The 26,405-nt window shown below is 37.8% G+C and overlaps 1 protein-coding gene across 9 annotated transcripts in view; it reads right to left on the reverse strand.

The window, feature by feature from the left end:
* Clock (clock circadian regulator) overlaps nucleotides 1-26,405 on the reverse strand; it is an 84,834-nt gene that overhangs the window by 18,587 nt on the left and 39,842 nt on the right. For 6 of the 9 annotated variants that reach the window (XM_028856966.2, XM_028856884.2, XM_028857254.2 and 3 more), the window contains 10 exons: nucleotides 26,124-26,272; nucleotides 23,284-23,375; nucleotides 17,052-17,141; nucleotides 10,860-10,980; nucleotides 7,668-7,781; nucleotides 7,425-7,543; nucleotides 5,110-5,192; nucleotides 4,785-4,891; nucleotides 3,893-4,040; nucleotides 3,301-3,376 (listed from right to left, as the gene is read on the reverse strand). In XM_028856966.2, coding sequence (XP_028712799.1) covers nucleotides 3,301-3,376; nucleotides 3,893-4,040; nucleotides 4,785-4,891; nucleotides 5,110-5,192; nucleotides 7,425-7,543; nucleotides 7,668-7,781; nucleotides 10,860-10,980; nucleotides 17,052-17,141; nucleotides 23,284-23,375; nucleotides 26,124-26,272 — 1,099 coding nt within the window. Of the gene's footprint in view, nucleotides 1-3,300; nucleotides 3,377-3,892; nucleotides 4,041-4,784; nucleotides 4,892-5,109; nucleotides 5,193-7,424; nucleotides 7,544-7,667; nucleotides 7,782-10,859; nucleotides 10,981-17,051; nucleotides 17,142-23,283; nucleotides 23,376-26,123; nucleotides 26,273-26,405 lie in introns of those variants that run through there. The other 3 variants (XM_028857319.2, XM_037209110.1, XM_028857397.2) reach the window with 3 other exon arrangements.

Below are 26,405 nucleotides of genomic sequence, written 5' to 3' on the forward strand. Positions count from 1 at the left end.
CCCACCAAACACAAAAGCTTCTCAGAAATCAATTAATATGATAAAGATGTGAATAAACTCGAACTCTTATGACTTGGTAAAGGGTTTGTAAAAATGGCATGGCTCTATGGGAAATAGTATGGCAGTTTCACTCAAATTTTAACTAAGAGTTACCTACCGTATGATCCAGTATTCTATTTGGTCTACACCCAAAGAAAAGAAGCAGGGACTCTAGTAGCTATCTGTACACCACCTTTCTTCATCTATTATTACAAATAAAAGGTGAAGGCCACCCAGGACTCCATTGACTAATAAGAGGATACACACATGATGGAATATTATCCAGCCCTCAAAACAAAGAGAAATCTGACACATGCTATAATGAACCCTGAGAACATACTAGTGAAATTAGCCTGTCACAAAGGAACAAACACTGTATGCCTCTACTTATATAAGGTACTCAGAGTAGCCCAGTTTGAAAAAGGAAAACATAGCAGAAATGAGCTGGGGGAGGGGAGAAAGGCTGTTTACCAAACCCCGGTTAGGAGGATGGAAAGGTTCTGGGCAGGGATGCTGGTGACAGCTGTACAAGAGCGGCAATGTCACAATGCTGACGTGCCACGTCACTATTTTGTAAAAAGTGACTAGAAAAAGGGAAGGACAGGATGAAGCTGGTGCTTTATTTTATAGACAAAGTACTGTAAAATCTCTGGAACTCAACACCTGCTCCAAATCTTCAATCTGACTTTCTCCGGGATTCTACTGTGTGGATGAGCCACTGCGACCCTATCATTTTCTACCATCTTCCTACCAAGTCAAGTACAATAACCTTCCCTACACTTACTCCCTTACCTTAGTCATTCTGTCTCTGACTTGTTAGAGCAAACACCGAAGCACCCAGAAGCAGTACAAACCAAAATGCCCATTTAAATCATGCTTCCTGTTCCTAGCTCACAGTCTCAGGGGTCTGTGGAAACAATTGCAGGTAACCTATGATGGTCACTAACTTCAAGTGTATGCTCCATTCTAGTCAGCAGAACTGCCAAGTGTACCAGAGGGCTCATGTTCCTATTCTTGAGTTATTCCAAGCTTTCTCACTGTTCCTTAACCTCTGTCTCCCTCTCTCATCTGATGAGAGCACCTATGCACCCCCAAAGGCAGCCCCCCACTATGGATGTAGCATATACAGCAGTGCTTCCTCCCCATCCACACGTAAGGGAGAATCAGTGTCCCCTTCAAGTCTTTCCTCACGCATCCATGAACAAGCGGCATATGCACCCCCTTATTTCAGGGCTACAGATGACTGCTTACATGTATACATGCAAAAGAGTTCGTCTCCAAAGCACTCAATCTAGGTGGAGGGCGAGTCACTCAATGCCTGTCCTTCCTTCCTTAACCTGCAGCTCTTCCCAGCCTGTACTTGAGTCTAGTTTTTATGGCTTTTCCAGCCACCTTCAAAGTCCATAATAAACAAATAACTGCATTTTCCATCTCAGTTCTGAGTAGTTCTTCACATATCTGCTCTAAAAACCAGACCTCATCAATTTCCTTGTCGTTCCCACCACAAGTGGGAGTCTCTGTCTTAGGGCTCTCAGACCAGAACTCTACAGGATGAAGAAACATCCTCCCTCTCAAGTTCAATGTGTGGAGCTCATATAGCATGTCACATCACTTCCGGTGGTTACATATCGATCCTGTGCTGACTTCACAGCACACCTGAATGCCATTCTAACTCAGCGTTCCCAGACTTAGTAATCCTAAATCACCTCTACTCAAACCAACACCGTGAACCCTCTGGTCCTTGGCATCAAGCCCCTCAAAATCTTCACTCTTCTTCAGCCACTAATTCTTGTCAAACCTCAAAGCCAATTATCTCAATTCAAGCATCCTCATTTTTGACCAGAACCTGCCACATTACCTACTCATCCCTCTTAGTATCCTAATTCCAATAATCCTGTGGTTTAAGTCAAACCGACATCGACTCTCCATTTCCATAAATCAGTTTCACTTTATGTCTTCTTTCCCTTAAGAATCTTAAATTTGTGTCCGATATTATAACAACAGTGCGCATACGTTCAATACTCTAGCTCCTATCTCCTGTTATCACACTTCCTTGGCAAAATCCCAATGGTTAAACCACTTTTTGCTTATCCTACACAGCACAATATGACCAAAGGAACAAAGCACAGTGACTGTTCTTAATTCAAATTAATGATCAAGAGACTTGTGAGCATTCTTAATCTGCCTGCAAATCACACTGTAAATCTTAACACAACATTCCCTTTCCTATCTCCCTTTACAACCTTGTGACACCCCCCAAACTCCTCTCCTTAGGCTAATTCCAGCTGGTACCTTTGGTTCTAATTTCACTGAGAACATTGCCATAAGCTCCCACTATTGTAGCAATCACTAACTGTGAAGGTAGTGTGACTGGGGAAACGTGATCCTCCTCAGGGTGTTACTACAAAGCAGGAAGCAGACACTCTCCACAACACCCACCAACTGTTGCAGAGAGAGTCTTCTGGCTTTCCCAGCCACGCAGTCTGTCACCACTGCTCAATTACTGCAGCACAAATGTAGCCACAGACAAACTAGAAGCAACTGGGTGTGGTCTGTTCTTTATGAACACTGAAATCTGACAGATGTTACATGGAGCCTTATTATCAAAACATTCTTATTCTTACGATTTTTTTCAACTACTTAAGTGTATAAAATACATTTATAGTTTATGGATGTTGTGAAATCAGTCAGAAGGCCAGATGTAACCTGCAAGTCATAGGTGCCAGCTTGATACAGTTGAAAATCTGCCCAATTAACCACTCTCTGTCCTTGTGTAAGGGATCCATATTCCCACACATACTCCAGAACACTGCTCTTGGATCTCTACCTCCTTCTCCATTAGATCAGGCAGGTGATATGCATGGTTTCCTACACGATAGAACAACAAAAACCAGAGTCCAAAGTCTAACTATAATTTCCCAGTCATTTGTCTTCAGGGAAGGTTCCCTCTTAAAACTAGTCTCAGTATTTTCAAGTGTAGGTTGTCACCTCAGAAAAGGTCACCTAAGGAGTAAATCACAGTTTATAATGATAAAGGAATATAGTCTAGCATGTCAAAGTCAATTATAATGATAGTTTTCATCTTATATCGGGTGTGTCTCTCACCTAATTCAGTTTTAAATGGCAAAATCTTCAATTCCTTTTTAGAAGCAAATGAGATTTTAAAATAAAAAATTCAAAATAAAAATGATAAAGGACAATCAAATCTCTCACAGATTACTAGGAAATGAAATACTTAAAAAGCGGCTGTAAGGAGCATACTTTGTCAGCAGTCGTCTCAGGAAGAGATTCTTCAATGCCAAGTTCTCGCCGTCTTTCAGCCCTTACTTCTGCATAACTACAAATGGAAAGAATCACATTTTAACGCTTGCTCATTTATTTGAAATACTGGAGAGATGCAACCAATTGCTGCTTGTTATCTATCTCACTTGATCACAGTCATTCTGTACGATTTTCTATGTGCTAAGCAAACCCAACACGTATGTACCGTGCACCGCCTAAATTCAATCTGTGTACTTTAGGTAATCTACCAATGACCCGGAGGAACTAAGCATGTAAATTAAGAGGAACTAAGTGGAGGAAAGATGATCGGCGGTTACTCTGGTGTTTGCTTTGTATGACATACACTGGTGCTTGGATGTTGGTACAACTTTTGCTACGCAGCACAATATTCCAGACAGGCCTTATATACCCATGCACTACCTGTATCATATTTCTATCTATTAAGTAAGCTTAATATTAAAAATATTAAGTATTAAAACCGGAGAGAGATTATTATCATCATTAACAAATCACATATAAAATTATATTTGGATATTACTGCAGCTTACCAATTTTCTAAAAGAATTATTACCTTACTACAGTGTGAGTACAAACAATGAACTCTGGCCTTGAATTCCACTGATGGTAAGTGATATAATAATGAGTTTGAAGCCAAATCCACTGCTGTCCTTTGGTCAGGAATCTGTAATAACATGATTTGCCTTTCCCATACTGCATTACTAAAAAGAAAAGAAACAAGTATTTTTTCTTTGATATATATTTAGCTATGAAGAATCTGGATTTCTTTCAAATAAAAGTTGTCACTTACATCTAATTCTCTATACAGACATAATTATTTTCTGGGTGACTTTCAGAAATATCCATCAACTATAAAGATGGTTTTTAGAACCAGTTTAAGGTCCCCCCAATAATCAGACTCCCAGTTTCCCACTTTACAGTCAATTAGTGCTGATCTTACACATTTTTTCTTTCACAATAAATTCCATATACTGAAAGACTCACACTGTTAACTTGTTCTTGCCCAGATATGTAACACTTAGGGAAACAACAGTTAATAATCATACAGTTAACAATCATGTATTTTCCCACAGATACTGCCATGTATGATATTTAAGGCATTTAACTGTCAAGCTTTAATTAACCAAAATTCAGAATAATGTCATTGTTTGAATGTTAAATAGAGTTTCCCAACCTAGTTCAAATTGAGGTTCTAAAGTATTTTAACTGGTGCTAAGCAAAAACTGGGTTTTGTGGTTTAAACTGATTTGGGAAACTATGTACTTCTTTAATGTACTATAAGATTTTCCTTTGTATGTAAGACTAAGATCAAATATAAACTTGTTCCTTCTGTATACATTTATAAAAATAGTTATAAATCTTTTCTCTGTCTCTCATTAATAGAATAGAGTACCTATTTGTATGTTTTAAAATAACTCTCAATGAAAACATTAAGATCTACTTACAGTGCTCATGACATTTTGCCAGATTTTCTAGGTCATCCACATGATAGTAATCATAGCCTGATGTTCCCAAAACTTCAAATGGCAAATAGCCTATTATTGGTGGTGCCCTAAATTATATAATAATAAAAATCAGTATTACAACTTTTCTACAAGAGACATTATAGCCAGAAATTAATTTGAAAAGTGAGTTTTACATTTTTCAAAAGTGAATAATGAATTTCAAAATCCTGATTAGAAAGTTTGTCCCTGAAGTCCATTAATATCCAGAATTATATAACTATCACTTTTTTTCTTTTTCTTTTGTGAAATTTAAAGGTGACATTACCTGTGATCTAGAAATAGAAACTTCCATTCTAAACTGTGTCTAGATGTAAACTCTTCATTGGGTTCTTCAACAGTACACATTTCCTACAAACAAATTAACAAGTAGAATTCAGAATTAATTTTCTGTATCCTTGGAAATATTACATATTGTTAGACATGAGTCATTACTAAATAACTTTCATCTAAACAAATTTTAGCACATTTAAGTTTTAGTACTAAATCTCAAGGTCCTAAGTTTGATCCCCAACAATTCTCACAGTCGTCTGAGACAACAACAGATGAAACAGTAACATCTGCCAGCCTCAGGTCAGCAGTTACAGTCCAGTGAGTTCTCACTCACATGCCTAAGATCGAGACCTTTCTTTTCCTTTACCTTCCCATTTCTCAATGTTTGGACACGCCCCCAAACAAGCCAACTGCCTTACTCTCATATACACTCAACAGTTCCCCATCTCATCAGTGGTCTCATTTCTGCACAACAGAGTCTAGAAATCAGCATACTCTTTCATGATCGAAGTGGCCATTATTACAGGTTTTCTTTTAAAATAGATTTGTTTTTATTTATGTGTATAGATGTGTGTCTCTCTGTGTGTATGTCACATGTGTGCCTGTGGAGACCAGATGAGGGTGCTGTAACCAGCTGGAGTTACAGCTCGTTGTAAGCCACCATGCCTGGATACTGAGAACCACAACAGTTCTTTAAAGAGTAGTAAGTGCTCTTAACCACTGAGCTATCTCTCCAGCCCAACACACTTCTAATTTTACCCTCTAGGTATTTTAAAATCCATTCCATAGCACTGATCTTTAGTGACTATGTTTAGATCCTTAGTCTCACTGATTCACCTCACTGCAATAGCATCTCATCAGTCTTTCCACCCTTCATCTGTCTTCTACTCAGCCATTACCCTTACCTTAGCAATACTCAAATAGCATTATACAACTTCCAGCTTCAATCTCTTCTATGGTTTCTCATGCCCAAATCTCTTCAAGGAGAAAAACCACAGAGAGAACAAACTTCATGCCTGGCCTCTGCTTACTTTTCTGAAATAAGTTCTGACTATTCTCTCACACACATGAAACCTAGATTCTGTTGTACAAATCAATGAATTACAGCCTTGCTCTCCATCCTTACACGATCTTCTGTAACAGTTAGGAGCTGGGGCTTTGAAAGAAAAATAACTGCAATCAAGTCCCACTTACTAAATGAGACATTTGGCAAGAAACTCCCCTAAGCCTTAGTTTCCTTAAATATAAAATATTATGATAGCATCTATCTCACAGTGTAAAAATTAGGTGAGAAAAAGCATGCAACTGCCCTCCAATTTCCTAAGACTAAATGGGTAGAGCATGACTAGTTTAAGATCTCCTAACTGCTAACTGGTCTTTGTCTTATAGTCCGGTGTCACCCAAACTGGAATGTCACCCTGTCTTCTTTCCAGTCTTTAAGGGCTGAAGTAATTGACTTTTCTCCTTCCCTACTAATCATCTGTTTCTGGAATGCAAGAAATAAAAACACACAATTTAAAGTTCAAAGAGCAGGGGTTGAGGAGATGGACGGCTCAGCAGTTAAGGACACTGGCTGCTCTCCCAGAGGGCTTTGCTTCAATTTTCAGCATGGTAACTCACAACTCTATGTCCAGTTCCAGGGCATCCAATGCCTTCTTCTGGCCTCTCTGGGCACCAGGCATGAACATGGTACACAAACATACAGGCAGACAAAACACCCACATACATATTTAAAAATTAATTAAAAAAAATCCAAATAGCAAATTATATATAGTAAAGCCATGCTCTTTTTTTTAAATTATTATTATTTTTGGTTTTTGAGACAGAGTTTCTCTGTGTAACAGCCCTTTCCTGGAACTTACTCTGTAGAACAGGTTGGCCTTGAACTCACAGACATCTGCCTGCCTCTGCCTCCCAAGTGCTGGGATTAAAAGCTTGTGCCACCAATGCTGGATGCCACATTCTTTTAAAAACTACCTAGATGGTTTTTTGTTTTGCTTTGTTGACTTTCTTCTTTAAGGATGATAGTGAACTACACACACTAAATTCTGTATAAAAGCAGGACAATGGTAATATACTACCATGGGATACCTGCAAAGAATACACTAAAAAAAGTGACACACTATTTAATGAGTGCTTGTATCCTTCACTGTGTTAAAATAAAAAGTTCATGCATATTTAATAACTCCTTAGCCATTACTTTTCAATGTTGGCAGACGGTTCAGCCTTCTGAAGACAACAAACATCTCCTAAGAACAACTCTCACTCCATGCACTAGAATGCACTGGCATGATTAAATGAGAAGCATACCTTGATGAACTGAGGTGTAGCTAACCTGACAGTAGCTACGAAACAAACTCTATCTTCGTAAGAAGGCCTGTGTGTGCGCTGTATGGTTCCTTCAAAACCATTGTGTGCTGAAGTTGATACTAAAAAAGCAAGGAGACATGTATCACTGGTTAATCTAGTAACATAGACTTGTAAGCGTCTAAGAGCTTAGCAAAATAAAAACAGCCAGTTAAAATACATTGTAAAAGAAGTATTTTAACTTACCACTGTTTAAAGATTTAAAATTTCCTATAAATCTCACATATTCATAGGTGGATGGCTCCTTTGGGTCTATTGTTCCTCGAAGCATGTGACAACAGAATTCTAACTGATTTTTTGCTGAAATAAGTGATAAAAGTTGGGTAAGTTCACAATCATTTTCTCCAACAAAAGCGCTCCAGGTCATGTTCAGTGCATCACGTCAAGCACACGCAGAAGACAACTGCAGCCAGCACAGCCAACAGCGACTTCCTCCGTTTTCATCTGCTCTTCCGTCCCACTCCTCCCTAAGTTCACGGAGATTCTGCTCTCCATTACAGCTAGTGCTTCCCCCTTTACTGAAAGCCAATGCCTTCTCTTCTTTCCTGTTGCTGTTGCTTTTTGGCAGGGTTTCACCCAGTAACACAGTCTGGCCTAGAATCTGTCCCTTGCTTCAGGCTCCCAAGTGTTCAAATGCTAGGCTTACTGTTCCCATCTCTACTTCAAGTCTTTCTTGTCTTCTGTAGGACCAGAGCCTTGCTTGCCACTTGGTATTCATCCCTTTAGCAACTGCAAATTTTCTTTGGTTCCTTACTTCCTACAATTTTAAATCTGATCACGTCTTCAATCTTTTCAATAAAGTATTTTTTTTTTTTTTTTTGGTTTTTCGAGACAGGGTTTCTCTGTGTAGCTTTGCGCCTTTCCTGGAACTCACTTGGTAGCCCAGGCTGGCCTCGTACTCACAGAGATCCGCCTGGCTCTGCCTCCCGAGTGCTGGGATTAAAGGCGTGCGCCACCAACGCCCAGCTTCAATAAAGTATTTTTCATGTTAATCTATTTATAGCAGCAGAGAACTCATTCAAATGCACGCCAGTTTCCATGTATTCATTTCTCTAACTTCCTCACACCTCCAGAGCAATGGCTCTCCCAAACATCACTGACACTGGTATTGTTAACCTCAAATGGTGTTTCTCATTCTTTCCAGCTCGTCTTAAAACTTGTTCTTTCTCATCCCCACAGCACAAACTCACCTTCCTAATTACTGTACTCTGCTGACACTAGATACTTTCACAAAGACTGTTTGAGCTTGACCTTTAATAACCTTTTCTACAGTCACCGACTGAACTTGGGAGGCTCCTTAACTCTGCTATCTTTCTGACCAACTCTACATTCTATGTAAGACAGTCTTGTTCATCAATGTGTAACACCTTCTTCCTTTGCTCAATGCATCATCACATTTACACTCTTCTGCATCTGGCTTTACCACTTAACTCAACAGGTTCAAATTCCAGTTATCATTATCTTTCCATGACCATCCCAGATTTAGTTGTACTGGATTTATCAACTTATCAATCATGGTTCTTCTCCATCCTACTTCTACAGCGAATTATACACTTCCCCTTTTTTGTCCCTAGTTTGGTCCTTTGCAAAATTCTCTACCTTGATTTTTCCCCACTCCAACTACACACCACCCAAAAGGCCTTCACTAGTTCTCTATTGTGTAAAGAATAAAATTTAAACTCCATAGATTGAAATACTAGGTTCTTTATAATTCTGCCTCTTCTTTACAAACATCCTATCACATGTATTCATTTATAGTCATTACTGCTAAAATAGCCTACTACATTTTCCAAGCAAAGTATCTTGCATTGTAACTCACAGACTCTTGGGAAAAAACTCTGCCTGTGTACCAGCTCTTTAGAAGGCCCTCAGCAAGCCAGAAGTTAAGACTTCTCTGATCTTGAGAGCAGGGGGTCTATCATGGCAGAAGCTTTTATGCACTTTTCTGAGCAGTCCTCTCTTCCGAGGGTCCCTGAAACTGCCTCCTTCTCCCTGTCCTTCTGCTGGCACCTCCGAGTGCCAACTTTCTACTTCTCTCCTTTTGTTATGCATTTGCCTCAAGGAACACCTTTTGTCCTGTGACTTCAAATACTGCTTAAAGCCATATAATTCATTTCTAGATTAAGTCTAGCCCAAATGTTCCTTCTAAGTGCCACATTAAAATAGTCTAATGACCAGTGTAATGCAAATCTGATTATAAACAATTACATATAGGCTCCAAGTAAATTTCCACTTCTATCTTTTTATAAATCCTTCTGAAAGACAATCCATTCTTAACATGGATATAAATATGTACATAACTATACACATGTTAGTTCTTAATATTATAGAATCTGAAGACAGAAATACTAAGATCTTTTAAAGTTGATTAATGTCACTATTACCAGATAAAATTTAAAACTAATCATAAAAATGATTAAAGAAGGTCTCTAATAGCTACACAAATACAATAATGTACTAAATTTAGACACATACACACACTTTTGGTAATTGAGCTCAGGGTCATGTGCATTACAGGCAAGTACTTCACACCGTTGTATCTGCATACCCACATTCTTAATTTTACTCAGGGCAGCTATTAAGGTTTGCATATGAACTGTTGGCACAAAGGTCCACAGCTGGTAGCGCTACTGTGAGAGGCTCTACAGACTGCAGGAGGAGGGAAGAAGCCTAGAGGAGCAGGCAGGGGCTGCTGTCTGAGCCCTCCCTCTCCCTCTCTCCCTCCCTCTGCTTCCTAGCTGTCGTGCAGTCAACAGCTGTGCTCCACCAGGTCCTCCCCAGCATGTTAGACATCTCTAAACCATGAGCCCATATAAACCTGTCCCTTATCAGGGTCTAGTCCATGGGTGCACTGTGTGAGGGTAACCAGCACACCAAGAAGGAAGGCAGAGAAAGCGCCAGTCAACTGCTTGCCCAGGCACTCTACAGAAATGTCTCACTACACCAAACTATCTTGTGCTACTTTATGACAGGAACTATTTTTCACTATCTTTAGCAATTTAAAAATTATATTAAACATATCCAGCAAAGTTTATTTTAATCAATACTTTAATATTTCATTAAAAAAACACGTAGCTGATTTCCATCTTTTTATACATTACAGTTTGTTGCATAATTGTGATCAATTTCTTACATCAAAAAAGACGAGACTTCAATATACAATGGAATAGATTTGGTATCTTAAAATGCACGTAATTCTTTTAGTTATATATATATATATATATATATATATCAATCAACATTTTAAAATAACTTAATTTAATAGTTCATGAAATAGTGCTACTAATTTAGTTAAACACATTGTGTTTTTCATAAACTTACAGAAGTAAAGGACAATGCTGTCAAATACAAGGTCTTTGTTTAGGAGGGTCTACTTACATTTTAAATACTCAGGGGTTAATGAATCACTTTCCAGCAGATGAGTAGAGAGTATCTTATAAACTTCTGAATGTTCTCCCTCTGGGATAAAATTAAATATACTTTGATCCACAAGATCAGACTAAAAAATAAAAATAAATAAAATTATATAAAAATGCTTTGAGAGGCACTTATCTCTAACACATCTAATAGATATTAAATAACAAAGGTGCACAGGATTAATATTCAATTATCCATTAAAACCAATAATGTCAAGCTAGAAACTCCATACTAAAAAATGAGACTGAGAAGCTAGAGAAGGCTAACATACCAGAGTCATCAGATCCATAATCAATGTGATCCTAAAAGCCAGATACCTTATTCGAAAACTTTAGTTTCATCAAATTTGAACATTATAAAATACAACGGGACTGAGAAAGTTAAGAAAATTACTGGCTCTAAGACACAGCCTTGTAATTTATTCAAACATCTGTTAAGTAGTTATACATGAGTACACAGAAACAGTGACAAGCTAAATGAAGAGATCTGACACTACTATCATTGCAATAGTCAAACATGTCCTTTAATTTTATTCCATCTTTTCCAGGCATTTATTTTATATCACATTGTCAAAAGCCTTGCCTAAAATGGATGGCCAGCAAGTAAAATATTCTAATTCTTCCTGCTTGCTAATATGACTTTAGTCATTATTCAATAATCAACAGCAGTCTGACCAATGTTAGGAACAGCTAACAGAGACAGGACAGCTCCTATCTCTGAACAGGTGATGCTGTGGACTCAAAGATGAATAGGACAGCTCCTATGAGTACCAATGACAGTGAAACCTCAGCCACTTCACTGTCTACTGAATCCAGCCCCTCCTATTGGATTTCTCACTTTCTAAACCGTTAACTCTAGAAACAGGGTAGTGAGAGCTCAGGGACCTGTGGGAGGCAGCGCAAGCAAGTAGCGGGGCTGTGGCGGCCAAGCGGCTGCACTTTCATTTTGTCTGTATTTTATATAGCTATCGAGATTGTATCTGAATAGCTCCACTGCTTCAAACAAAACAGGAAGAGAAAAAGCAAGTCACGGGGAAAGGGAGGGATGATTTACTACTCCCCATACAGCCACACAATGTCGTCTGGCTTTTCTCTAATGATCAAAGTCTTCCCTACTCCAAGAAGTGGAACAGCTTTGGTAAACTCCACATCTTGTATCTTTCAAAGTCCAATTCAAATTACTTCCTTCAAGAAAGTATGCCTGGTACTAGAAACCTAAGCAAGTCCACCTAGCTAGTGAGGCCACAGATCTTACAGAAAAACCTACTACAACCACTGTACTAGACTACCATAACTCTTACTGCATTCTTAAGCTTCTCCTTCTACACACAGATACGTGTTGCTTTCACCCCTCATCAAAAAAGTATTTCTTTGCAGAAGACAAAGACTATTAAAAAAAAAAAAAAAAAAAGGTCAAAATGCAGAGAACAATTCATTGTGGTGTGTCCAACTCTAACAGATATATCTACAACACAACCCCTGCACCTTCATCATTTGTTATTATTAGTTTTAAATTGTATCTGGTAATAGTGACATTAATCAGCTTTAACAGTTCTTTGCATTTGTGACTTCAGATTTTATAATATTAAGAACTATCATCGTGTACTTACATATTTATATCTATGTTAAGAATGGATTGTCTTTCAGAAGGAGTTACTAAAAAAATAGACATGGAAATTTACCTGACCTATATATAATTGTTTCTAGTCAAAGAACACCTGAAAGCAGAAAGATTTGAAGATCTAGAGGACCAGGAAGTCTGCTGTGAGATTGTATGTCCTAGAAATGACAAGAAGGCTGTCTCCATGACACCTCAGCATTACGGCTACCTAAACGAGATCTGTACAATGACAACACCAACAGACATGCTCATGTGGACGGGGATCTCATAGAGCTCGAAACAAAAAACTGTAAGCTAGGAATGACTGCTGAGGGAGTGAGGACTAGTCTTTCACAGTTATGAGCCCAGTAACTAGTATTCAATACAAAACGGTCAGTCCTAACATCATACACATGTGAGCAACACCAAGGTGCATTTATGTATTTATATGTATGTTGCAGTACGTGTGTAACAATAATAAAGAAAAAGAAGTCATCAATTTGAAATGGAGTAAGTGGGTACACAGGAGGGATTGAAGGGAGGAAAGGGAAGGCAGAAATGATGCATTTATATTTTAAATAAAACTTAAATTTTTTTTTAAAAAAGTTACTTCCTTCAAAACAGCATATCCAAAATCACATACAAATTTCTTTAGAACTTATGGCTCATATTTATGTCCAGAAGGAGGTAGTTCTTTTAACATCCATGTCTGGTTGCCCCATGATGTTAAAAAGGCCCTTTTATACCTTTATTCTCTTCCTTGACAATCAAGGTATAGTAAACTCTGTGCCTTACACACAACTTATTAGTACAAAAAAATGATTTGGCACCAAGGAGTCATTTAATAATAGCTTAAGGGTCAGCCACAACCAAAACCACTTCTGTATTTTAATGAGGAATTCTTCTGGAAGATTAAAAAGCCATTAATGCTAAAAGAAGGATGAAAATTTCAGGCATGAATAACAAAATGCTAGAAACCAGTCTTTCACTGACCAAGTATAAAACTTAAGCACTGATCAGAATGCAAAAAGTAGTCTTGATAAAAAAAATGAATTTGAACTAAGCACTAAAATGTAAATTTTAAGAATTAGTTTTGTTTTCTAGTGTCATTTCATTGCATCACAATTCCACTTATTTCCCTGGTTTTCCATCTATAAACTCATCAGCTGTGTCCTACTCATCGACCACAGATGAAGCGACAAGAATATAATCACAAGCGACACTCCCTCCTCCCCTTCAAGCCACGGTGCCAGCTTTCCATTCATCACTGTTCTTCATGTTCCACTAGTCACAACTCTCAAAGTTGTCACATTTTTACATAAAAAAGATGACCCACATGATGTCCATTCTGTGGACACGTCCATCATGCCCACTCAGTTATCAAGCACAACTCAAATGGAAGAGAAGAAATTACTAGCTCTCTGAATTCTTTCATCCCCTCAACTATTTTCATGAGAAAGATATTCCTGTTGTCTTTCTCTGTAAATCTAAAAGAGGTTCTAAAATACAAACTTAAAATAAACAGAGGAGGGAATGGCAAAGTGAAGTTTGTACTGAGGGGTTTTAAAGATCAAATACTTCGTATCAATTAGCTCGGTCAGGCTGTGGATTTCAAAACGTCATTAAACTATCCCACAGCAAAGATCCACCGGCAGTGGATCAGAGACAGCTCAGGGGTTAAGAGCACTGGTTATTCTTCCAGAGGACCCAGGTTCAATCCCCAGTGCCCACATGGCAGCTCACAACTGTCTATAACTCCAATTCCAGGGAATCTGATACCCTCTTCTCCACAGGAGAGTATTTTTAAGTTTTACTTATTATTTATTTAATGGGTATGTATGTGTGTCTAAGTATATGTATGAGTGCCATGTGTGCGCACTGCCAGATCCCCTAGAACTGTGAGCTGCCTGGTATGAATTCTGGGAACTAAACCCAGGTCCTCTGCAAGAACAGTCGAGTGCTTTTAACTAATTAGCCATTTCTCAGAGCCCTAGGAAACATTTTAAAAGGAGTCATTAAGATGGCCGACTACTTAATTCATTTTTATTCACTCAATAAATAATTACTGAGTGGCTCTGAAAAACCAACCAGTATTCTTATGAATAAAGAGATAAAAATTGCTGGCTTTAGCATCCTACAATTACCCTTAACTGTAAAATAAATAATTATTTATTTTATAAGTAACAGTATAACAGCTAATTTCGAGTGGTAGGATGCACACAGTTAACAAAAGAGAAGGCCTTTAATTCTGCATGGAGTCCAGAGGGCCTGGCCAAAAGCAGTAAATGAGAAAGTGGCACAAATGAATGGAAGGACTCATCCTTGGGTTGCCCTGTTCTTTTGTTACTGTTCTTCATTGCCGTTGCTTTTGAAGAACTGCGGGAGAAACACAGGGCTAGGCGTGTGCTAGGCAAGTGACCTACCAATGAACACATCTCAGGTTCCCAGCTCTCCTGCTCCAGCGCTCCAGGTTTTCTTACTATGCAAATTCCCCCCAAGGGAGAAAAATGGTATGTATTCTGAAGCCAAATTGAAGTGAGCATGGTGGCCCTGGAATATAGATTAATTTATCCCAAGTTCTGCTATTCCAACATGGAAGCTGTTTCATAGTTTTATGGTAATAGAACAAAGAAATCTGTAAATCAAGGCATTAAAAAAAATACACTGGTGGATGTAGTTATATTTTAATTTAAAAAAATTGGATGAAACATTAGACATGGGCTAGCCAGGCAGAAAAATCTCAACTATAGACCTCAGATATTATCTGATAGCATCCTTAGCCCACTGGTTGGTGGAGAGTAATGTTTTGTTAAGTTAGCAAATTCTAAACATTTTGGCTCAGTGTTTAAGAGCAAATAATATTTTCAAGGGGGTCACCCAGAATATCTACTTGATCTGGTCTTCTCTCGGCCCATGCCAATTGACTCACACGTTACTGCTCTCTCATGTTCACTTTCAAATCACTTTTTAGATTTAGGCTTTATTTGTCTTTTCAGAAGAAAATCAGTAAAGTCAAGGCACTGGTAGAAACTAGTATACAGGGCCAGAGAGATGGCTCAGCAGTTAAGAGCACTCATTGCTCTGCACCTGGAATCCATCACCTTCTGCCTCTGTGGGCACCCATAGGCAAATGGCATAGAAACACACAGGCACAGACTCACATACACATCAATAAAAATTAAAAATAATAAACATTTAAAAACGAGCTCAATGCTCACTGCCTGACGTTCAGTGAAGAGCTGCCCCTGTATAGTCTGGCATTTTCACGTGTGCAGTCCTTTTTCCAGACAAGGATTAGGTAGCAGAGAAACCAGAGGGGAGGAAAAGGCTGTTTTGTTTTGTTTTTAAAAAAGAAATATTTACAGAATGGTTTACACTGCATTGTTGTAAAATTTTAAACCATGAGCATTTCAAGAGTAATTTAAAAATATTAGAAATTTTATACCACAAACTCATCTTAAATACATATTATATAAAATTTTCAAATACATTTCAAAAACCTTAACTGTAGGTAGCACTTAGTCTAGGGTTCAATACAGAATGGACGTTCAATAAATACAGGTTGAGTAAAAAAGCAAACACACAATTTAGGTATTCAGCATGTCAATCAAAATTATTCAATGGACTTTAATTCTTTACTTTTTTCCACTGTTGAGGAAAGAGAGGAAGCCCTCAGTGAGTGAAACCCTAAGTAAATGTGTATTTTGACATGGGCATGGCCGGTACAGGACTCCATGAGCAACTGGCCTGTGGGAAACTGGCAAATCTTTCACTCTTATGGGCCAAACTCAAGAGGAATGGCAAAGTTTTCCTTGGCGTCTACAAAGACGAGCAACTTCATCTTCCTCCTCCTGGATGTTTACAGCCTGAGACTGACAGCGCTACTACTGAGATCAATCAAGACTAGCTAGCCCCTCCCCTTATAGTGCACCCAAGAAACACCCTGAGGCCCGAGCTACGGGGGCAGCAGTAGCAGAACCCTCCAGGACCCCACATTCACTGGACATGTTTGTGCATCTGTCCTTCTTCCACCCCTCTACTGCAACCTAAAGAACACCGCGTGCATCTCAGCCCAGTGCACCTTTCTGATGACACAGTTGAAAGTGGAATATGACCATTATTAGAGTACTAGTCCATCCAACTCACACTGCATACAAATTCTGCACCTACTAGTTTCAGTTTTTATAAGTCACTCTTTTAAGAAAATTATTTATGAGTTCTCCTCATAGCAATAAGTGTCTCAGTAGAAATTTGGTTGGAAGTTTTTGTTTGGTACAATATTTTCATCAGGCTAAAAGGAAAACATTGCAAAGTTAGCATCAGAATGCAAAGTGAAGAACACCAGAGGCTGAAGTACTGTGTACTGTGGATGAAGGCCTTAGGACTGGTCTGAGAAAACACAGCAATGCTCTTGCAAAGACAAACCTAGAGTTTTCTTTCATCCCAACCCTCAACCACTGTTCAAATCTCACTCGAAAGGTCTACTTCCTAGTGCATTCTAATAGTTAATGCAGACATCAAGTAATAAAGAGATTATAGGGTTTTTATACTTACTGGTAAATGTTCAAGTAATGAAGTTACACTCTCAGATACATATATTATACTTCCATCTGTCATGATCGCTAAAAAAAAACCATCAAGAGCCTGAAATTAAACATAATGGTCAGTTAAGGGAAAAGAAAAATAGTATTTTACTGGAGAGAAACAGGAAAAATGATGGACTTATTGTAGAAGTGTTTAGAGTACAGTCAAAATGGCAGCTATTTTGCTATCAGTACCTTAGTATACTAATTTTCGTGTATCTTTAGATGTGTCTGAGGGAAAAACATCACTTTGGCTAGCTATTGGAAACAGGTTTTTAAAGGTAAGAAATCAATGTTCTGCCTTTACAGCTGCATACATACACTATATGATAAACTATGTAGTACAGTACGGCTTATCTGGAGTTGGTCACATCTCATAAAGTACACACAGAGAGGTGTGAGCCTGAAGTACAGGAATATAATGAGAGGAACAGAACGAAGGGAGAAGAACAAATTAAGCCTCCCCAAACTAAGCTGAGGCATAATCATGTAAAGCCCAAACTCTTGGTAAAGGCATCTTTATTCTATACATAAAAGGAAGCCAACAGAAGGTTTTATATTGGGGCAGGGGCTGTGCTTCAATACTTGCAGTCTGGAAAAAATATATAAAACAAATTGGGTCAAGAAACATGCCTTGGGATAATCAAGAACTTAATGACACTGAATGAAATTAGCAGCAATAGGAAAAGAGAAGGATCAACCGAGTGCTAAAGATTACAAACATCTTCAGGACAGACGTTAGACACAAGATCCAGTGTGCTTTCATTTGACAACCGCAGGAACAGTAGTGGCCACTGAAATGCTAAGACCTTCAATAAAGAAAGGGGCTGAAGACAAAGCTTGGAAGAATCACTGAAATGTAAGTATGAAGAGAAAGAAAAGAGCCAGAGAAACAGTAAAGGCAGAATCCGGTGTGGAAAAGCTGGACAAGGAAGAGGGATGTGACAGCGGATAGGCCACAGAACCAGAAAATGAGCCAATTCAGTGATTTTTTTTCCAAGAGCAACATCAACAGGAAGGCAAGTCAGTCACAACAAATTTAGAACAAGCTGACAAGAAGAGGCTCTCATAACTCATTCACAAACCTGACAAGAAAATAAGGGAGGAAGGACAATTATTGTAAAGGGCTCACGTGCCAAAGGAACACTGAAAACCAAAAGAATAATAACGCACAGAGTAGTAACAAGTCCACTTGTAAGTTAAAGGAGAGAAGAAGCTGGTGGAGAAGCTTCAAGTGACTCAGTTAAACAGCTCTCTCGAAGGGTCACTAACTGCAATAGGAAGTGTGTGAGTGTTTGTGCGCGCGCGCGCGAGATAGATAGATAGATAGATAGATAGATAGAGAGAGAGAGAGAGAGAGAGAGAGAGAGAGAGAGAGAGAGAGAGAGAGATATCTTTGTGTCTGGGCACAGATGAACACACTTGGTACAAGTGGAAAGTGGGACAGTACATAAAGGAAGGGACTGGGAGGGAAGAAAACCACGACAAACTGGGTTGTTTTTTGTTGCTGTTGTTATGTTGGTGTGTGTGCTGGTGTGTGGAGTGTTTTGAGACAGCTTGTATAGCTTACACTGGCCTTGAACTCAGGTAAGCCACCATGCCCAATTTATTATTATCACTGCTGTCTGCAGTGCTAGGAAGTGAATGCAGGGCCTCGTGCATGTTCGGCAAGTGCCCTACCATAAGGCTACACCCCAGTCTCTAACTGTTGAAGGTACAGAAAAGGGTACCCTCCCCATCTCTCTCCTACTAGGGGAGAGATATGGGTCCCAGAGAAAACTCATTTTGAATAGTTCCTTACTTTCCAAAACAACTCAAATTTATTTTTGAATAATGAGGGGGTTTAAAATCTTGAATTTAAGGCAACTCTTACAGTATTAACCCATTATGATTTAATCATTAATTATTTGATTGCTACTGTAAATACAGTCAAATTGGTGAAGAAAGCAAACCTATGCTTTTTCATGTGAGAAGACTGTCAGCATTGAAAGCAAGTTATCTTTCACTGTGGTGGTGAGTTCACTCTGTGAAGAACTGCTAGGAACTGTATGGGCTTCTCTCTGCAGAGAATGGACTGAAATGAAGCGCTTCATCATCTAGGCCCACTCCTAGAGCTAAAGCCTGCTCTTTCCTCTTGCAGAGAAAAGTTTTAACTGTTTGCCAAGTCATTAAAATCTTTTGAGTAGAGGAAGAAAATTTCCTTGAGAAGGGTAATTAGAGAACTATGGAAGAATAAGGCAGAGAACGTCCCCATGTCATGATGGACAACTGTGAATTATCCCTGTCCTCTTACTGTATGAATAAAGGACAACTGTTCATTACTTAGAACACTGTCTTTCATCTGGGTATCTTCTTGGTAACAGTGATTATTTAGTCTGTTAAAGATAACAATTTCAGTTCTAGGGAAGAAGACAGGAGTTCCTTGTGGATCTTCAGCAAAGATGAAGCTGACAGAGATTGCAAGCCCTTGTCTTGTAGACTACAAGGAAGACTATGAGCTGCCAAGGGGAAAACAGTATACAATCAGAGATAACTTTAACTGAGAGAGAGAGAGAGAGAGAGAGAGAGAGAGAGAGAGAGAGAGAGAGAGAGAGAGAGAGAACAGAGTGAGAGAGTGAGTACAGTTGTATTCAAAGAATGGAGAAAGACAACAGAAGGAAGTATTAAGACCTAGATTCCAACTATGACATTAGTTAGCTTTTTGGGTGTAAACAAGATTCAACTACTCTGGACATAGTCAGAAATGAACAAGCTCAGCTAAATGATCTAAAACTCCTGCACCAGCAACACTAACATGTTAAGTAGATGGTCTAAGCTCCTGCACCAGCAACACTAACATGTTAAGTAGATGGTCTAAGCTCCTGCACCAGCAACACTAACATGTTAAGTAGATGGTCTAAGTTCCTGCACCAGCAACACTAACATGTTAAGTAGATGGTCTAAGTTCCTGCACCAGCAACACTAACATGTTAAGTGGATGGTCTAAGCTCCTGCACCAGCAACACTAACATGTTAAGTGGATGGTCTAAACTCCTGCACCAGCAACACTAACATGTTAAGATAATACATACATCTGAAACTCAGTTGAAAACAGGGAGGACCTACTCTGCTACAATCTGATCAACATGACCACCTAAAAGTAACACAACTAACTACATCACAGTCTTGCCCGTCAGATAAACTTTACCCAAACAAAATCAGACTATTTTATCAACAAATCCAATTCTAAGTTTATAATTAAAATTTTCATATTCAATCAGAAAAAGGCAGACTTGAAGCATGTAAAATCACGTGTGCAAACATCTGGATTAAGGATATAAGATACACACCTATATACATACCCTTCATCTTGGCCTATTACTTTTGAGAAATACATTTACTCAGTACATACACAAAGTTTAAAATATTTGTGCTACCAATACAGCTCAGTGGGTAAAAGTGCTTGCTGCCAGGCCTGGCAACTTGAGTTTGATCTTCATAATCCACCTGTCAAAGGAGAGAGCCAACTCCACAAGCTGTCCTATGCCCTCCACATGTGTGCTGGGGCAAGAATGGAACCACAGACATATAAATAAATAAATAAATAAATAAATAAATAAATAAATAAATAAATAAATAAATAAATAAATAAATAAATAAATAAATAGAACCACAGACATATAAATAAATAAATAAATAAATAAATAAATAAATAAATAAATAAATAAATGTATTCTTTACATATTAAAAGTAAATACAACATTGTTCAGCTATGTGAATCTACAATCTGAGGACAATCATAAAGAATTAACTTACATTTTCAAATTTTTAATATATTTTCTCTGTTTTTATGTCATAGCATCACTGTTTTTTTGTTTATTTTTTGTTTATTTTTCTTTGATATTTATCTATGTATGAAGTACATGTACTTTGGCAACTAATATAAAAGCTTCCTATTATGAAGAAAAAACTAAAGGTATTTAGCCTATTAGTAAAACAGGTGCATTAAGATTATTAACAAAATACACAATTTTTGAGTTATAAGAAACTTTTCATGCCAATTAAAGCAAGCAGTTTATAACAAACACAGAAAATCTTACTGAATGAAAAACTGCACTAGGATTATAAAATAATGATGAATGAGTCATTTTCTTTCTTGTTATTGAGACTGGCTTGTGTGTATCCTTTCTCAAACATATATTTAAAGATATATTTTTGTATAATGCCAAACTTCTTTTAAGAGGTCAAAAGGTAAAATTAAGACTGTTCCTTGAGTTGTATGTCAACTGTACACTAAATGAGCTAATTTATCGTTTCAGAGCTACTGAACATAATTGTGCACAGCCTCCTTGCACATCCCAGAAGCCTGTGTGACATGGGCAGCTTTCCTGACAACTCTGGTCCTGGATTTCCTTATCTCCAATACCTTTTTTTTTTTTTTTTTTTTTTTTTTTTTAAATTCATCTATTTATGTTACATCCTGGCCACAGCTTTCCTCTGCCATCCTCCCCTCCACCCCCCATTACCCCCAATCCCCTCCTCTCCTGTCTCCATTCAGGAAACAGCAGGTCGCCTATGAATATCAATAAAACATGGCCTATCAAGTTACAGTAGACTTAAGCACCTCCCCATGTATTAAAGCTGGGCAAGGTGACCCAGTATGAGAAGTAGGGTCTCAGAAGCCAGTAAAAGAGTTGTAGACAGCTCCTGTTCCCACTTCAAACACCTTCTTAAAGTAGGTCTGGGAATTGGATGAGTTAACAGAAGAAAAGTACCCTTCAGTTAAAGTATAAGTTTAAATGCTTATGCTACACATATCTCTAACAAATTTTAATAATTTCTGGTAAATACACAGATAGAGTTCACTAACTTTTACACCCCAAAGTATAATCAAATAAACAATACATCCTCTTAGTGAAAAATGTTCTACCTTGTTTCAGGCCCTAGTGAGTATAAAAAAGCCATCTGAGATGTAAGTATTATATATACATACATGGTACAGATAAATTCTTTAACAATTTTATTTCTTACATCTATGATTTCTGCACATGCTGCCCAGGCTAGCCGTAATACCTGAGCCACCCTAATCACTCTGCCATATCCTCTTGAATACCGGGGTTAGTACTTTTATGATTTTTCTTATCACTGTTACCTACAAAGTAAACCACCTGTTTGCTATTTTAAGTTTCATAAAACTTGATACTAATTTCTGACAGTTTCTGTGCATAAATGATAACTTCATAATTCTATGCAGGAAAAGATAAAAGAATAGAAAAGTAAAGCTATTAGGTATGAATGTTCCAAAATTTATGTACATTATATATCTGACTGGGAGATGTTATATTCTACATACAAGCAAAAACTGTTCTAAATTATTTTTAAAAGCAACTCTGTAATACAAGAACATCTGCTCACTTCCTTTTAAAAGTTTCTACTTACAGAATGATTACTTTTTAACACATATTTTCATTTGAAAAATACATCATTTATTACAACTTGTGGTTATTTTAGGCAGATGTCTAGTAGGACTAAATGCTGTGTCCTACAAAATTAATATTGAAACCTAATTTCCCATTTTATTGTACTGGGGGGAAGTGGCTAGGAAGTGATTAGGTGGTAAAGATGAAATTAGTGTCCCCATCGAAGAGTTCTTGAGAGCTCCTATATAGCATGTCTTTCATGCCATGACACAGTAAGATCATCCATGAACTGGAATCAATAGCTCTCACCACATACCAAGCCCACTGGGGCCTCCTTACTGGACTGTCTGCCTCCAGGACTTCAGAAAATAAACTGCTGTTTACAAGCTCTGCAATCCATGCTATTATGGCACAGCAGTTCAGCTGGAGTAAGACAGACACACTGATAGTAGTAGCATTTGCTGTGATAACACAGGCTATGCTTTGTCAGAATGTAGTGGGTAGGTGGTCTCAGGGTGAAGACTCAGGGGCTATAGGTTTCTGAACGATACAAAAGCGTCTCAATTTTTCAAATAATGAAAATAGGAAAACTTGGGATCACTCTACCCACATGGCATTATCTGCTTACAATACTTGATCAATACACTGATTGTATTTGTAATTGTAATTATACATAAACAGAGCTTATGACATTTACACTGAATTAAGGCTTTTCAATTATTAATACTGCCAAAACTATACTAAAATTAACCACTGTTAAAATTCTAGAAAAATAAAACTTTCAAAAATTAAATCTGGACATACCTCTAACATTAATTGTGTAAACTCTTCATTACTAAGGAATGTAGGTTTCCAGTCCTGTCGAATTTCACTAGCATCTGACTGTGCAGTGATTTCTGTAAACAGATGGACACATTAGCAGCATACTCTAACCACTGGGGGAGCACAAAACCTACAAGCTGTCTTCTCTTCCTACTCATTGATAAGAACAGGCAGTATTTACTGCTCTACCTAACAGGAGGCCAGGGTTTGAAAATGTGGAATGTTATTTTCTAGAACTTGGTCTGGATAATTTAGTATCAATTTCTTTGGGATTTTAATTGGAGGGCAAGGGTATGGCTTTGATATGCTCTATGATGGATCAGCCTACGTCTGTTTCCAACTTGGCATAATTAGCAAATAAAAGCAAGCAGATTACAACAAGATTATTCCAAACATTGTGAAGAATGTTTACCTCGTCTTCTCCTTGCCATTCAAATGGTACTATCTTGAGTAGAGATAAGGGGTCAGCTCAGAGGAAAGGTGCCAATGGGGCCAGCCAGTCTGTTTTCAACAAAAAGGGCCTATTTTTGCCAGGTAAAAGCTTCCTCCTAATCTTAGGAGACTAAAGGAGGATTGGGGGCCAGAATTTCACAGTGACATTGCTTGCAGAGTGACTTGCTCAGTGTCTTCTTAACGTTCCTAACGATAGGGAGCTTGCCAAAGCTCTGGCGTCTCTGGCATGGCACACACATTTACCACATTACGTCTTCATTTTGCTACAGCAAATAGATTTAGTTATACGAATGTTATCATAAATAATGAAATCTGAACTATTTGCTGTTTAATCAATGTTTTCTTTTCTTTTTAGAACAAGGTCTTACTATGTATTTCAGGCTGGCTTCAAACTTACAACTCCTGCCTTAGCTTCCAAATGCTAGGATTATAGGCAAACACCACCACGCCTCAACATTATCTTTCCATTTTAATACTACAACAATCACACAAATTAAAGACCAATGAAAGGCTGTACTCTACCTCACTTTATAGTAAAAAGTATGGACTATATTGTTTTAATGTTTTGTTATCAGATATTTAAATATATCATATTTACATACCAAATTTGGCTGTTACAGATGACTATACTGAACTATGACAGATAACTAAAAAGTATAGCTACTAATTCTGTGAAATACAGTCATACTCTTTAAATTGTTGTCAATTATATACGCAATTATATACACAAATTTAATAAGGTTTAGTTAATACAGGTCTATGTTAGATGAATAAATACTTAAAAATTTTCCCTGAAATTTACCACACATTTCATTTTTGTGAGAATTATACATTCAATTTTGTGAATAAAACCTAGTTAATGCCCAAATTAATGTTCTATTTTCAGGTGGTGGAAATGTATGCTTTTCACTTTATTTCATTCAACAATCATTTACTGAGCTCTACAATGTTTAAGGGACTGACTTCTGTGAGTGTGCCATGTGTACAAAGGGAGCTCTAATCAGCAAGGACACTATTTACAAAAAGGGTCAATGTAAGTGACTGAAACATTTACAAAAGAATCAGAAGAGAATGTGGCATGTGTGATAGGATGCTAAGATAAATGAAAACATTCCCAAAGGATCTCATGTTTGAGCCCTGGGAACCTAATCAAATGGTATAAAAATGGAAGCACCAGTTTAGGAGAAACTGACCTGACAAAATGAAAATGAATCCATTTTAGAGGAACTGAGTTTGGAGGCATGGAAAGTGCTGCTCTCTATAAGTTAATTAGAAATACAAGGATGAAAATTCTGCATCTACAAACAAAGATTTATTAGTGGCTTTCTACAGACGCACAGCAGCTATAGTTACACAGTGAGTTACACGCAGGAAAGAGGGGTGAGAAAACCAGATCAAAGGATAAGCCTTGAGAAACATCCCAGTGAGAGAGCCGAGAAGGGAAGAGGAGGGAGGCCAGACAGGAAGGGGCAGCAGAAGCAGAATGCGATGCCATGGGAGAAGAGTCAGCAGCGGGCAGATCCGGATCACCAGGTAACTACAGAGAGTCAGGAAGAAGGAAACACTTCTGCTGTCCTGGGGATGGCTGGGCAGTGTCAGGAATGAAAGCACTTCAGAGAGGAGTGCAACAAAAAAGACTCCAGCAATGAGTGCAAGGGTGGCAGGAAACGAAACAGAGGTAGTAGTGAGCACCTGTCTTCCTAGGAAGTTCGCAGTCTTACCTCTCCTGAAAAAACAAATATCCTTCTCTACTTTTTACACAGTTCAAATCTCCACTACCTAACTACCAAACCCTTTAAAAGTGTTTTTTTCATGAATGATTTAGTCAAGATGATTTTCTTCTATCAATAAATATTTTTGGGTATCATGTTTCTTTCCTAGACGTACACTGAAATGACCTTTTAAAATGACCCCAAACTCAGACACACCCACAGCCTCCCAATACACACATGCTCAGCTACAACCAAAGTCCTGCTTTCCCACTTTTCCTCTGTGTAAAGCACTTTCACTTACTTAACCTAAGACTTAGTTTTAAAAAATTATCTATTTGTACACCTTGAAACATTCTTTCCTTTATGATAAAAAAAAATTGTAAAATGTGTTTCCCGAGCTTATAGTTTACAAATATTACTCATTTGTATTTTAATGTGTTTACACATTTGTGATCCCTGGCTTGAGAGTCAAGAAAGTCATCCTAACTTCGTAAGAACCTAGAACACAGAAACCACTAAATAAATGCTTGTTGAATGAAAGAAAGAACATACTTGAAATCTTTTTTTTCCCTTATCTTAAGCATCATATAAGTCATTGTGTTCTAAGGGAGAGTCTGTTATAAAAACCATACCCATTTTACAAAGTCAGTATTTTACCTTTATGTTTGCGTAAAAAGTCAATGCTCTTCTGCAGAACAGTGGACTTGTCCATCTTTCTAGCATTACCAGGAAGCATAGATCCCAGCTCTTTAATGAGAACATTGAACTGATCTCTACGTTTCTTTTCAGATTTGTTTCTAGATACTCTATGAAAAAAGAAATTAAATATGTAGTTTTTAAACAATCAATTTAATTACACAAATAGTTAAATACAGTCTTCAATTTGGACATGACTTATTTCAGTTTACTTTCAAAAGGTCAGGAAATAACTGAATTTAT

This window comes from Peromyscus leucopus, chromosome 10 (genome assembly GCF_004664715.2).
Source record: "Peromyscus leucopus breed LL Stock chromosome 10, UCI_PerLeu_2.1, whole genome shotgun sequence".
Classification (NCBI taxonomy): domain Eukaryota; kingdom Metazoa; phylum Chordata; class Mammalia; order Rodentia; family Cricetidae; genus Peromyscus; species Peromyscus leucopus.